The 13620-nt window shown below is 34.7% G+C and overlaps 1 protein-coding gene across 8 annotated transcripts in view; it reads right to left on the bottom strand.

The window, feature by feature from the left end:
• AHI1 (Abelson helper integration site 1) overlaps positions 1-13620 on the bottom strand; it is an 89325-nt gene that overhangs the window by 58948 nt on the left and 16757 nt on the right. For all 8 annotated transcript variants that reach the window (XM_066179126.1, XM_066179129.1, XM_066179130.1 and 5 more), the window contains 8 exons: positions 12895-13035; positions 11752-11884; positions 10645-10768; positions 8234-8463; positions 7072-7175; positions 6163-6281; positions 3138-3268; positions 1696-1836 (listed from right to left, as the gene is read on the bottom strand). In XM_066179126.1, the coding sequence (XP_066035223.1) occupies positions 1696-1836; positions 3138-3268; positions 6163-6281; positions 7072-7175; positions 8234-8463; positions 10645-10768; positions 11752-11884; positions 12895-13035 (1123 nt within the window). The remainder of the gene's footprint in view (positions 1-1695; positions 1837-3137; positions 3269-6162; positions 6282-7071; positions 7176-8233; positions 8464-10644; positions 10769-11751; positions 11885-12894; positions 13036-13620) is intronic.

Below are 13620 nucleotides of genomic sequence, written 5' to 3'. Positions count from 1 at the left end.
GTGACATGAAATTTTACCCTTACTACCCCATTCCCCCCCAAGTCTTCTGATCACAGTATCTCACTCTAGTTATTTGAGTTCAGTAATCTCTCATACAGAACCGGTATTTTTGTATTGCTTATCAGCAAGGGTTCCTTATGCAGAAATATTGGCATTGGGTGGGGGGAAAGAGTGGGAAGAGAAAGGAATTTTTCAAAGGCAATAAAGTTATAAAGCCTGCATTGAGCTCAAGTCGGTGACATTCCACATTTTTTCCAGCCTAGTTCAAGTGAGTTTATGATGCCTGAGCCATATTTCATAAGATGACAGACATATTACACAGGCACAGGACCCACTGACTGACAACCTGACTTCTGTGATTTTTTGTACTATGGTCTCAAGCCAACAAATGTTAAAAGGATTCTTCATGGAAGTTCTGCCCAGGATATTAATAAAACTATTGTATCTAAAATGCACGCTGTCGGAGTCTTAAAAATTGTGTCAGTGACTAAAATGAGTAGTACTATATGTTTAACTCTTTCAACACTATGGCAGTATGACTATTTTCTGAAACCAAAGATGGTGCTTTTAACCAAAACAGGAACAAAAAGATAGCAACCAATGATACAAAAAAAGACCACAACCTATGCAAAATCTTACTGTCAGCAGTTAAGAAGTCAGAAGACACAAATAACTACCACTGTGCTGTGTAATCTCTAAAAGTGTATGCACACGTATATATATATTTCAAACTACTACTTTAGGTTTTTTAAGACTCATTGCCTGTTCAACAACCAAAAAATTCTGAAGAAACCCTTCACCCCCCAAAAACTGCATTGCTTTTTAAAACACCCATATCCTACTTAATTGAAGTATAGCACTAAGTATTGATAGCAAAGTCATTCCACTAAATATTCCTGTAAAAGTGAACTAGTTCAACAAATAACCTAGACTGAGATTTTATATGAGTAACCCTATTACTACATGTTACTTAAAAATCCAGTGTATAAAGACAGGATTAACTTTACAGATCTATGTCCCCTGTAAATGTAATTCATACAAAAAATTTACTGCCTAATTCATATTAACACATTAACTCTCTAGATGGAAATATCCTTAACTGAATACAACTATCAAAAAAGCCTGCAAAGGACAATCTGAATTTTGTCTACTAAAAATTCAAAGTTAGCATTTATTACTATCTTCTCTTCAATATAAAATGGGGAATAAACATATCTCTGACATAATCCCATCACAGCTGTAACAGCTATTTATTAGAAGTCTATACATTCTCTCTCATTTCTACACAGGTCCTCAACAATATTTTGTAACATAGCTGGCACAAACTACTCAGATTCTGATTAAGCTACTAATTAGTTTTCCAAATAATTGTATTTTCTGGCTCTGTAATCCACCTTGATATTGCAAAAAGGGATTTTCTATGATGCTGTCTATATATGATAAAGTGCTGCAAAAATCACACAGTATGAAATACAAAAAATTTGGAGGACCCCTGGTGATTTTGGCTAGGCCAAACCCCTTGCTTAAAGCAGCATCACATAGAACAGGTTGTGGGGGATCATGTTCAATTGAGTTTGTCCCAGAATAAAAGATATGCATTATCATCAAATTCTCTCAAAAGAAGTACAAATACTAATGAATTGCTTTAAAAAAATAAAATCTTACAGGTGAGTATCAAGAGAATTTGTACCATACCTTTATAATCATAAATGTATACAAGTATTGGATGGTTTTGACCAAAGGCACAAAAAGACACCATGTGTTCATGTGGATGAAAGGCAACATCACGAAGTGGAGATGTGAAGGAGAGTTCAGAATATATAGCCACCTGATCTCCTGCAGAAGTGAAATAAGTTTATTAATGCCATGGAAAAATATTTGAAACATTTGATAGAGCAAAATAAGAGCTGGTTAAATCTTGTACTACTATAGTGTTTGCCACTCTAAATAAATGTTCTTCAGTCAATTTCCTGATTAAAAAGCAGTATTTTGGCATAAGACAAAGGAAATATTGCATGCTTTTAAGTTATTCAGTAAGTCAAAAAAGTTAGTGCTGTTGCAATAGCTGTAGGAAATGCCAGAGGAGGATGCATGGGGTTAGATGAGTTCTCTTCTGATAAGCACGCTCTGGAAAGGTGGCGTTCCCCAGTATTTGTTTGTGCTTGCATTGTACAAAGATAGCCATCTTACTCGTGGATTTCAGCTATATAATACTGATAAAAGGAGTGAAAGTTGAGCAGAGAATTATTAAAAATATATAAATAAAATTAGCTCTTCAGCTGATGGCACAATAAATGCAAATACAGTCTATAAACAAAAGTCAAAATCCAATAAAAACACACTAATAACAAAGTTCCTCCTTCCTTTTACTTTATTTTTTTTAAGTAGTCAGGCAAATTATGTAGCAGCAGAGATGCAAGCTAATGTAGTTGGAAACATGGAAAGAAATCCAAAACAGAACTGTTAGTTATCTGCCAGTTTCAAAATATTTACTTTATTTTAAAAAATTATACAGAGTACAATTACAGACAGGCTATAATGTCATCAAATCCAAAATGGTATTCTGCTACTTTCTGCTCTTATTTTTATCTCTTTTACCTCCTGTACAAGAAACTCCACCCTACACTTTCATCAGATTTTTTTCAGAAAGATTTTGGTAGCTATTTTGAAACTCCTTGGCTTGAGGACTACTTCACCAAGAAACCTTATATACCACACACCAAAAATATTCAGCCTCTGACCACCCACCACAGAGATGAAGTGGTTCTGAACACGAGTCTGATTCTCAAATCTAAACAACACAACAGAAAAACTTACCTGACCTAAAACATATTTTGTGCATTCCATCTTAAGATCCTCACCACATGTAAAGAGTCGCAGTATACAAAAAGCTGAGCCTCAGGTGCTCCAGTCATGCTGGATATTACAAATGTTACCTCTATTAATTTCCTCTAGAGAATTAAATCTCAGAGATTAATAACAGCTATTTAAAAGGTGGAGCTAAAGCTCCGGGATTTAAGAACGTCTTACTGAAGTTTTATTCCATATCAAAAGTGTTTCAATAAACCTTAAAAAAATCCTTTCCCCCCTCAGCTTTGACAATTTGGCTTAATAATAAATAATAAATAATTAGTTACCTGTTTCTGGATTCCAAACATAAGCTTTTCCATCTTCACTTCCTGAAAACAGGAACGTACCACATGGTGTTAAGGTGCTGTGAATCTTTTCTCTGTAATTTGTAGCACCTACATATTTCTTTGTTGCCAAGCTAAAGAAAGTTTGCAAATACAGAAGACACATTCAGAAAGACAGTGTAACTTTTTAAGTGTCAATTCCCCCTCTATTCCTCAGAAAAATCAGTACACCTCGCATCCAAAATAGATTTACAAGCACATACTTTTTGCAGAGTGTAGTATTTATTTACCTATATTTTCCCTTACCTTCATAATGCACCTGACAGTACAGATGAAAATGTACATCATTGTCTTTCAGAAGAAAAAGGAAATCTGAGGAAATCCTCAGATCTAGAGAAGAGATAGAGATGCAGTAATTTGCACTATCTTAATTCTGAGCTTTGCATAAAACAGGGAAACTGGCACTACTAATCCAAGCTCTGTCAGTAAAGTTTTCATAATGCTTCTTGAGCTTGAATGATTAAACTTCAGCAGCAGCTCTCTTCAGTTCTGCAGACTAAGGTCTTCTTGGTAAAAAAACCAGCAGTAGAATCAACAAATTTCAGACATAAATGTTGATTTACCATTAATACGTTTAATATTATTTTGCAACTTAGGTATCCTAATCTTTTTTCTTTTTTAAACATGAGGCATGGCCTGGAAAAGGATATCAAAGTTCAACGTGGAGACTAACCCAGCAGCAGTACTACAATGCAGAATTTGAGGCAACAGCAACAGGCCACCACCGCCCTCAAGTACAGAAGACAGTATTATTTCACATTTGTTACTGCAAAAGCAATGGAGGTATGCTGGGAGAATAGCAGTCCATTTAATATGACAGGGAAATTATTTTAAACAATATTCCAAATAAATATACCCTAGATGAAATTCTACTTCATAAGTAAGATAAAAGGAAGCTTTAATGATCCCAGTGCAAGATCATTTTAGGCCAAGTAAGAGTTTTAGCTGTATGAATAAGAAAGATAGTATCTCTGAGATGTCATTAGAAGAGCCCTGCAAGATGTAAAACTAAAATTCATACGAAACCCTAAGGAGAGGACTGAACCAAAACCAAATCTCTGATCACATACCTAAGTGACAGGACAGCAGCATTATCCAAAAAGATCAAAAAAAGCAAGTTGAAAGAGGAAAGTTAAGAGCAACCAGCTGTCAATCAACATGAATTGTGTTCATCTGTGACCTCCACCCCCTCTTTTCTCATGCAGGGAATGAACAGTTAATGCTGACGTGCAAAATTATCACTGCTGGGTATCTGACCCTGCGGTTTATTGATAGACTTAAGTCAATGTAACTGTGGGCTGTGGTCAAAGTAGCAGTCCTGGTGGTGTCCTCTCCACCCTTATTTTCCCAGGCTCTCCCTCATTTCTTCTCTAGTGTTTGGGCAGTGATCAGATGAGTTTGATCAGACAGTTGATTAAAATGAAAATTAATCATTTGTATTTGTAGGCTAATTTTTAGTTGGATGAGCTCACTGATCTGACTTACCCCACATCAAAAGATCTCTACAGATGATAAAAAAGGAATGCTAGGAATACACGGCCAAAGGCGTGGGAGATTGCAGGAGATGGTACGTCCTATGGATAAATTTGCTTAAAATAATTGTGAAATTGCACCCCATATTAAACCCTTTCTTAAAGATTAATATGCATGCCCATCTTTCCCTCTCAAACTAAAACTCTGCACGTTTTAGAAAGAGGAGCAACAGAAGAATGCTGCCTTAAAAACTACAGGTTACCTCTCTTAATTCAGCAATTTCATGCTTCTGTTGAGTGGATAGTTTAGCTTCTAGCATGGTCACTATAATTTATCATTTACAGTAAAAGATAAACGTGCACCGTAATACAGTAGAGTCCTCAGCTAGTTCAAACATTCAATCCGTACAACAACAGAATTGCTAAGTTTGGAAAAGACCTTCAAGATCATTAAGTCCAACTATTAACACAGCACTGTCCGATCCACTACTAAACCATGTACCTAACGGCCACATTTCCACATCTTTTAAACACCTCCCAGGATTTTCTGTGTGGTGAGGGGTGGAAAGAAACCTATCAAATTAAGGACAAAACATTTTAGAAAAGTTGTTCATATCTTTAATGTGACTTTCCAGAACAGAATGTTCAAGTGCATCTTATCAACATATGTATGTGGTTGCTGAGAGACTCTGCTCACTCCCACCCAAAGAAACGATGAGAGGGAATGGACTTAAATTGAAATATAGCTAATTCTGTTTAAAAATAAGAAAAGTCTTTTGAGTGTAAATGAACACTAGAGCATGTTGCTCAGAGAAGCTGCAAAATCTTCATCCTTCAAGATATTAAAAATATAATTGTATAAAGCTGAGTAGCATGCTGTTGTGATTTGATTATTGGGTTGAACTTGTCATTCTCCAACATCGAACTCAAGTGAGTCTATAATCTCCTTGCTTTTTAATTTTGTCATTAAAAAAATCGTGCTTATACCAATTGAGAATGAGAAAAAGCATCAAAAACTGCAAAACTATCTCACAGCCTGCTTAATAAACCATAAAATATACATCATTGCATTTTTTAGTATTTATGATGACAATCATCTTCCATTTCATCATAAAATATCCATCCCAGAGTCTTAAAAATGCAAAACTAATACACATATGTTACCACTTTCAAGTTCTTTTCATGTCCAGATTGCATTTTAAAAGGGATTTCAATACTTAGAAGACTAACATTGCATTCTTCACGCCAGTTTAGGCTCCCAAGTCATCTAGTAATTTTTAGGTATTCTATTCTAAAAGACTTACTCAATATCACCCAAGAGGTCGTTAACACAGCAGTGTTTTGAAATCATTTCCTAACCCTAACATTTCTATCCTTGATTATTAGGACATCTTTTTTCTCCCCAACTACACAACTAATACCTTCATGGTATTTTATTTCCCCATGTCAATTCTAAAACATAAAGGAAATACACATTTGTCACCAAAAATACTAACATTCTGAGATCCATAATTCTCAAGGTACTGTCTTTGGCATGGATTAATAAACGCCTTCCATTCGGATGCACTTCCAAATGATTTACTGGTGTTCCTTTAATATCATTTTCTTTTATTTCCTACAGAAGGATGGAAAATAAAGAAAATTATATAACTTTGTGTTTTAAAGCTCATGTTTTTACATATTATTGCCCATTTTTCTCTTGCGTTACTCTTTTTCTGCTCAATTAATGTTATTCGGTTAAAGAAAAAGTTTGTTCCTACATTAAGGCATTACATCCTAGACATCAACGTTTTACAACCACGAGGCAGATTCTATTGTGACTGAATTTTAAAAAAATTAAGCTGATGATAGAAATGATGACTGAACATTAAAGCTCTAAGGTATGAACAAAGGTTGTTTTTTAAAGCCTGGGGTCTATTTTATTTTTGTCTCTAGAGAACAAAGCATTTACCTGTTAAAACAGTGCTATCAAACCTTAAGTATTTTCATGTTTTATATAGAAAAAAAATTATAGAATCACAGAATCCCAGAATATCTTTAGTTGTAAGGGCCCCACTGTGAACATCAAAGACCAACTCCTGGCCCTACACAGGACAGCCCCAAGAATCACACCATGTTCCTTGAGAGTCCAAATACTTCTTGAATTTTCTCAGGCTTGGTGGTGTGATCACTTCCCTGGGAAGCCTGCTCCAGTGCCCAACCCAATTAAGTTGCAAAACAATTTAAAAAAATTAAGTCAGTGAATCACTGCACGTTGTATAGTTCTTCTATACCAATTGTTAAAGAAAATACACCTCTGCAGTTAAACAAAAGGTAATGTATTAAAAAAATGTAAATCAAATCAGATTACTAGACTTGGAACAGTCCCATAAAAATTACACTGCTAGTTTAAGAAACCTGTTTACCTTATTGATCTTCCAGTGTTGAAAAAGGTGTGGAGAACTTCCTTTGACAGGTGTATCCCAAACTATTATCAGTCCTGAACTATCTCCTGAGAACATGGAGTGTCCTGAGAAATAATGTCTTATAAATAAAATACCAACCACAAAACAATACCACAGAAAACGACAAACGATCTTTTGTTCTCTCATTTTTGTGAATAGGCGAATACCAATTCTTTCATCTCTTTTGCTCTAATATACTTATTGCAAATGCATTTTGCTCATAATGTATGACATAAGCTGATACCATAAAGCTGGATGTAAATACTGAGGTGCAGAACAGATCCTTAATTTTTTTTTTCATTTTTATTCATATTCCACAACCAGCAAAAAGGGAGCATTTACAGTTCAACAAGCTTCACATGATAGCTCAATGCTTACTTATACATTCACTAAGAGAACCTTGAACTAGAACAAATAGTGTTTTCCAACACTTGTTCTTTAAGCACAAATACTTTTTCTTTATAAAAATACACCTTTCCTCTTTGTAAAGGTATAAAAATACACCTTTCCTCTTTTCGTCCTTTACCTACTCCAGTGACTAAAATGAACCACCTAATTATTAATGATGTTACTAATATTAGAAAAAGTCATACTTTAATTTTCACCCATTTTCAACTCTTCCTCCACTATTATATGTCAGTACAACATTCACTTTCAGCTGTAAACCTACCAGTTAACATGACTCACAATGATCAAATTTCTGTCCTTTTCTCTCCATGTTTCCTATTCTCTGTCAATATTGAAAGTTCATCATCTTCCCACTTCTTTGGTCTAGTGCTAAACTTCTCACTATCTAATTACTACTACCTCATTTTCTTTATCAAAGGGTCATAGATTGATTTGGGCTGAAAGGGACCTTAAAAATCATCTAGTTCTGACCTCCCAGAAATGCGGAGGGACATCTTCCACAAGAACAAAGCCCAGACCAACATGGCCTTCAACACCTTCAGGCATGGGGCATCCACAATTTCTCTGGAAAACCTGTCTCAGTGTCCCAGCATTCTCTCAGTGAACAATTTCTTCCTAAGAAGAATACACTGCCTCCATGAAGAAAACTAGTAACACTCAAGTTGGTCCTCAATTGGAAAGACAACTGTTTGTAAAAGCAATATTAACTACATACCTTCTGCATCAAAACAAAGTGTGTTAATGAAACTTTTATGGCCATCAAGCTCCTGTAGCAGTTGCCCATGGATTTCTTCCACATTTGCATTCCAGATTCTAATCACTGAGTCGTAACATCCTGTCACAACCAACGAGTCAGCAACTGGGTGGTACTTGGCAGTGTAGACAAATGAAGGATGAGGGAAAACTCTCACTGCAGATGCCGCCTTCATTTCTATTTTCCACATTCTAAAAGGAAACAAAGTTAGAATTTCTACTGCATAAAGCAGTCACACACATAGGTATAACTTATGTCGTATTTTGTGCAACTGGTTCTAGAGGAAAATGCTTGCAAATACTTAAAAATACCTGTTTATCCCACCAATTTGTTCCACCTCTATTTAATCCTTTAATATGGCACTTTCTGACAAGAATTAAGAAAAATTTACTACTTTCAGTCTTCAAAGCAAGTAATGACTACTTACTCACTTAATGGCTATATTTCTCTTTTTAAAGTATTTGTAAAGAATCCCATGGAATAAATTAGTTTCTTTCTTTCAGGAGTAACAACCAAACTAAGCTCTTCTGGGGTATCATTCATTTAAAACAATATTAGAACAAGAGAACCCATAAAGGGACATTCAGGGCCACTAAATATAAATAAAATCCTAGAAAATTTTAGAATAATAATTCCCAGCCCCACAGTGATCATGATCTCAAGGATGTTTATTTCACATAAATTCCCTTCATACTATTAAACTATTTCCTATCCTTTGCCACCCATAGCCGTAAGATCAGATTTTTCTTAGTGTTTTCTATTTGACGGTATGCATTTTATTAGTGAGACTTCCTCAAAGATGAGTCCACAAAGAATAAAACAGTACCTGGATCACTAAATACAGGTGGGCAGCACATTACACACAATATTCAGTTACAAAATGTTATTGAATTGTTTTAGTGGTATCCTCCAGGTGAGGCAACCACTTCTGGTGGCTATTGAAGATTTCTAAGCTTACTCAGAGGTGACTTAATTACAAAATTGCAACCCTTTACAGCAATTAATTTGCAATTTGATGCAGAAAGATCACAAGGAGTTTACCTATCTTTTAGAATGATTTTAATCTAACAAAATAAAAATTAATTTATTGTTTACAAATAATGTGTGACTAAACCTTGGTAAGGCTTCAGGATAACATAGAACACTATATAAAGAAGAATTCACATTAAGTTTGTGAATTTACCTTCATGTTGCCTTAGCACTCAGTATGAGATAATCCAAATATTAAACTGATAATGACTTCAAAGCAGTGGGGTGCTGACACTTTTTAAGAAGCTGAAGGTAACTCACAACAAATACAGGAATTAATAACTCCTACAGTGGCTGCACATAGTACACAGAAAAGGAGGCAGACCACTGCCGTTTCAACTTGCTGCCACAAATTCAAGAATTGAGGAGCAGCTCAGCCTTATTATAGGCAACATAAATAACTGAAACTGATATTTAACTCAACATAAAAAAATTCTTATTTAATCCACTCCAACTAAAAAAAAAGTGCTGAACTCTCAACTCTTTTTATGCCTACATATAAGCAGCAAAAAAACCCTAAGACAATTCCACACATACAATATATCATTTAACAATTCTTTTGGCATTTCAATTACGCAACTGCCTGTAGCATTACTGAGTTGCGTAACAGAAATAATAGATAGGGATCTGAAGGGCTAAAAAAACCCAAAAAGCTCTATGAAAACCAATGAAGTTGCTCACAATAAAAGTGTACAGCGTCCCAGTGCTGTATCCATGTGTATCTACAGCTTTGAGGGTTTTGGTGTTTAAATCTGAGCAGATCAATATTTTAACATTAACACCACAGGGAAGTACATTTTAGTTGTAGAGGATTCAATTTCATAACAGTATCAAAATTAATTTACAGAAATTTGAGCTGAATTACTTTACTAAGCATAAAAAAACAAAAGAATACCACCAACATACATATAAGCAATGTGGTAAATTTACACACTTAACATGAATCTTAAATTTTCAATTTCCTGCCTAGTATTCAAATTTGCAAACTTAATACTGCATTCATAGTATGGCAATTCCTCCAGGAACAGAATATTACAACTGTCTCCATGACTTCCTGAAATAAAATCTTTTTTAGATTTTTACTGCATTGTAGATTTAGACACTAGAGTTTTTGGAAAAACTTTAGTTTCAAGTACAAATACATTAGAAATAGCAAATACAGTGTAAGTGATTAACCCAATCATAATTTTTATGTTATTTTAGTCACATGGTAACCAAACCTTTAATTAAAACATTATCGCACAGTTTATAGTAAAACCACACAGTTTGTAGTAAAACACTGAATTGGACCACTTTCTTTTCAACTTTTGATGGTATCTGCCAGAACATCTCATCATACTGACCTGACAGTGCCGTCAGAGGAAGCAGTAAGAAGGTATTGATTGTCTTTTGACCAACAAAGATCATACACTATGTTAAGGTGACCATAAAATTCTCTCAGGAACTGCCCAGAAGGAATTTCATACACTAGGGAAGTTGAAATAGAAAAATAGAAGTTTTGTAAGTATTTACAGTGAAACAGATGTAGCTACTAGAGCCAAAGTTTGGTCTAATATTAGGCTGATTTTCTGCTAGCATAAATCAACTAGTTTTCTTCTAATTTTGAGGCAACAGGATGAAATAACAGCTAGATGTGAACAGACAGCAAGCATCTACTTCCATCTAGTGGTTCCTGGATGTCACAAATGTCTTGCCCCTTAAGAAACATCTTATTTGCATTAAATTATGAGAACTAGATTAGAATTATGTTGGGTTTTTTTAAATTTTGACAACTAATTGACAATCTTAGAAATATTTTAACACTGAGGTGATTTTCTGGTGCTGTGTAACAAAGGAATCTAGATTTACTGTTCCTTGCATTTAATCACTGCGTACACTTAAAATACTGTGCTCTCTAAATCTGAAAAAATTTATGCAAGGTTTAAGAACTATGCAGTTGAAGCTACCATGATGAAGCAGTCAAAAATTTGAGTTATAAGGAAGGTTTTTACTTGGACTGAACTCGACCATGGGATACAGCAGCTTCCAGTAGTCTGTCTGGAGATAGTAAAATTCCAGTATCTAAATTTCAAGATGGGTTAGGAGAAAAACTTACATGAAAAGTGCGTGAGGTGGAGGCTTAAAATGTTATTTCCCTTCAAACATTATCATCAGAAACTATGTTCCTTCTGCAAACTGATTTAGTATTTCCATTAGGCCTCTGGGCAGAAATGGTGTCATTTCATACCATTAAATTGTGCATACGTAACTATGTAGGAAAAGCCAGTCCCACCCCTATCAACACAGAAAGAGCATTTTCCTCAATGCTCTTTAATGCACAGAACAATCTTCAAACCACAACTACAAACCAGAAACTCTAAAAGAGCACAGCTTAAAAACTAACTTCCCTTAATCTTGAATTTCCAAATACATGGATTATAAGCAAAAAGCCAAAATGTATTTAAACTTACAGGCAATGGGATAGCCATTCCTTCCTGCACATGCTGCTGCCAGCGTTCTCCCATCATGAGAGAAACGGATACAGAAGCAGCCCATATCTCCTCCTCGCAGGGAAAACAGGTGCTTGTTGGGTATGCGGCAAGCCTGGCTTTTCAGGGAACAATTGGTAGGAATATTAACTATCCAATGTGTGGAACACACTCTTAGCTCCTGACATGCAGAAGTTCTAAAAGACTAGTAACATCTTAATGGCATTCCAAAGTAAAATTCAACATATTATAAACAGAGATGGTTTTGCAGCACAACCTAGGCCCCATAAATGTATATTTCTTTCTGCCCCACTACTAAAAACAACTAGCAAGTTTCAAAAATGTAAAAAATATTTAAATTCAAATAAATTCCTGAATCTTAAGAAATACCTAATAATGCCTACCATCAATAAAGTAAGATGTGGTGTTAGACTGTAAGTGAAGCTTGTTCAAGGAGTCTAAGCACAACTTTTAGTAACCTAATGACTGCAGTGTGAACTCAGAAACCCAACAAAAGGCACTCAAACCTTTGGTCTTCTACCCAATCATTTTAATATCCCTCATCTGTATTTAAATATCTGACTTTTTTAAAAGACAGAACCAGAGATTAAACATTTCAAAAAACTGAACTGGTATTTTAGATGCCCTTCCTTTCTCCCAACATATCACCTCTTTTTGACCCAACAGCTTTTTCTACAAAACTAAATTCAAAGTTTAAGGTGAAAGGCAATATCCACAGTAGCTGTGTGGTTCTTCAATGTAAGCTCTTTCTGTCATAGTTTAAAAATATCTCCAACAAACAAAAAGGAAAGTCAAGAAAATATATTTCTAATCAAGCTGAAATCTGAGAACTGGCCTCCTGTCTTACTTCCATTACCCAAATAATCCTACTCTTTCAAATTCTTAGAGAATTCTGCAGATAAAAATACCTGGCTGTTCTGGTGAAAAAAAGGTTAAATCAACCATATTTGCTAAAGTTAAGCCTCTTCTACTCTCTATGAGAGCTTTTAATATTTTGATTATCTTTGTTAATTTTTTAAATTAATTACTTGCTTCATAATACTTATAAAAATATAGTAAATATTTAAATTATTTTCACTTAAAATTCAAAGAAAAATGCTTCACCTGTCCAGGCAATCTTGACCATTTAAATGGTTCCCTCATATCCTCTAAAGAAGGTTTACATCCTTCTCTCTGGAGCTCAGACAGTGCTGTATTATTTAGTTCCTGTTGAATAGCTGCCATAGAGTGAAAAGGAGGACCAACCTTAAGGCAAACAAAACTAAGTATCAGGGAAAAAAAAAATTTAAGTGAACAATGTAATTTCTAAAAAGGTTAAAAGGTACTTTTAATTTAAATGTCTTGTATTTTTGTATCTGGAACACAGAGATTGGAAAAGTTTAATACATGAAATCTGCATTGCAAAATGTCATTTAAAGTAACCAGGAAGTCAGAGAATAAGCCAAGCTTCCAAAGCTGTGTCAATCAAGTGTTATCACAATATTTTCAAATAATTGATAATCTCCTATTTTTAATAACTGTCAAGGTCAATGAAAATTAGAATTACTCCACTACTGTACTGTATTGTACTACTGCAAAGGTGCACATCTATCTCACCAGGTTTCTACTCTTCACAGTACAAAAGTGAGCAGAAAAAAGTATTACAGCTCTAAATACAACTGGGAAATTATATAATAGAACAATATTGTATTTGCATCGGAGAAAAGAAAATGCCTTTTTTATCTTCAATACCCACCTCAGCACATACTAGTGTAAGCCTATTTTTAAGGAAGCTTTCATTTGTGAAAAAAAAATACAGCTCAATACAGCTAGAGGGTGCAGGAAAGCAAC

The sequence above is a fragment of the Chamaea fasciata genome, unplaced genomic scaffold, assembly GCF_029207755.1.
Source record: "Chamaea fasciata isolate MVZ Bird 193981 ecotype frontalis unplaced genomic scaffold, bChaFas1.0.hap1 SCAF_3, whole genome shotgun sequence".
NCBI lineage: Eukaryota > Metazoa > Chordata > Aves > Passeriformes > Sylviidae > Chamaea > Chamaea fasciata.
Note: the sequence above shows the minus strand (reverse complement) of the source record. Positions and strands in the feature narration are given on the sequence as shown.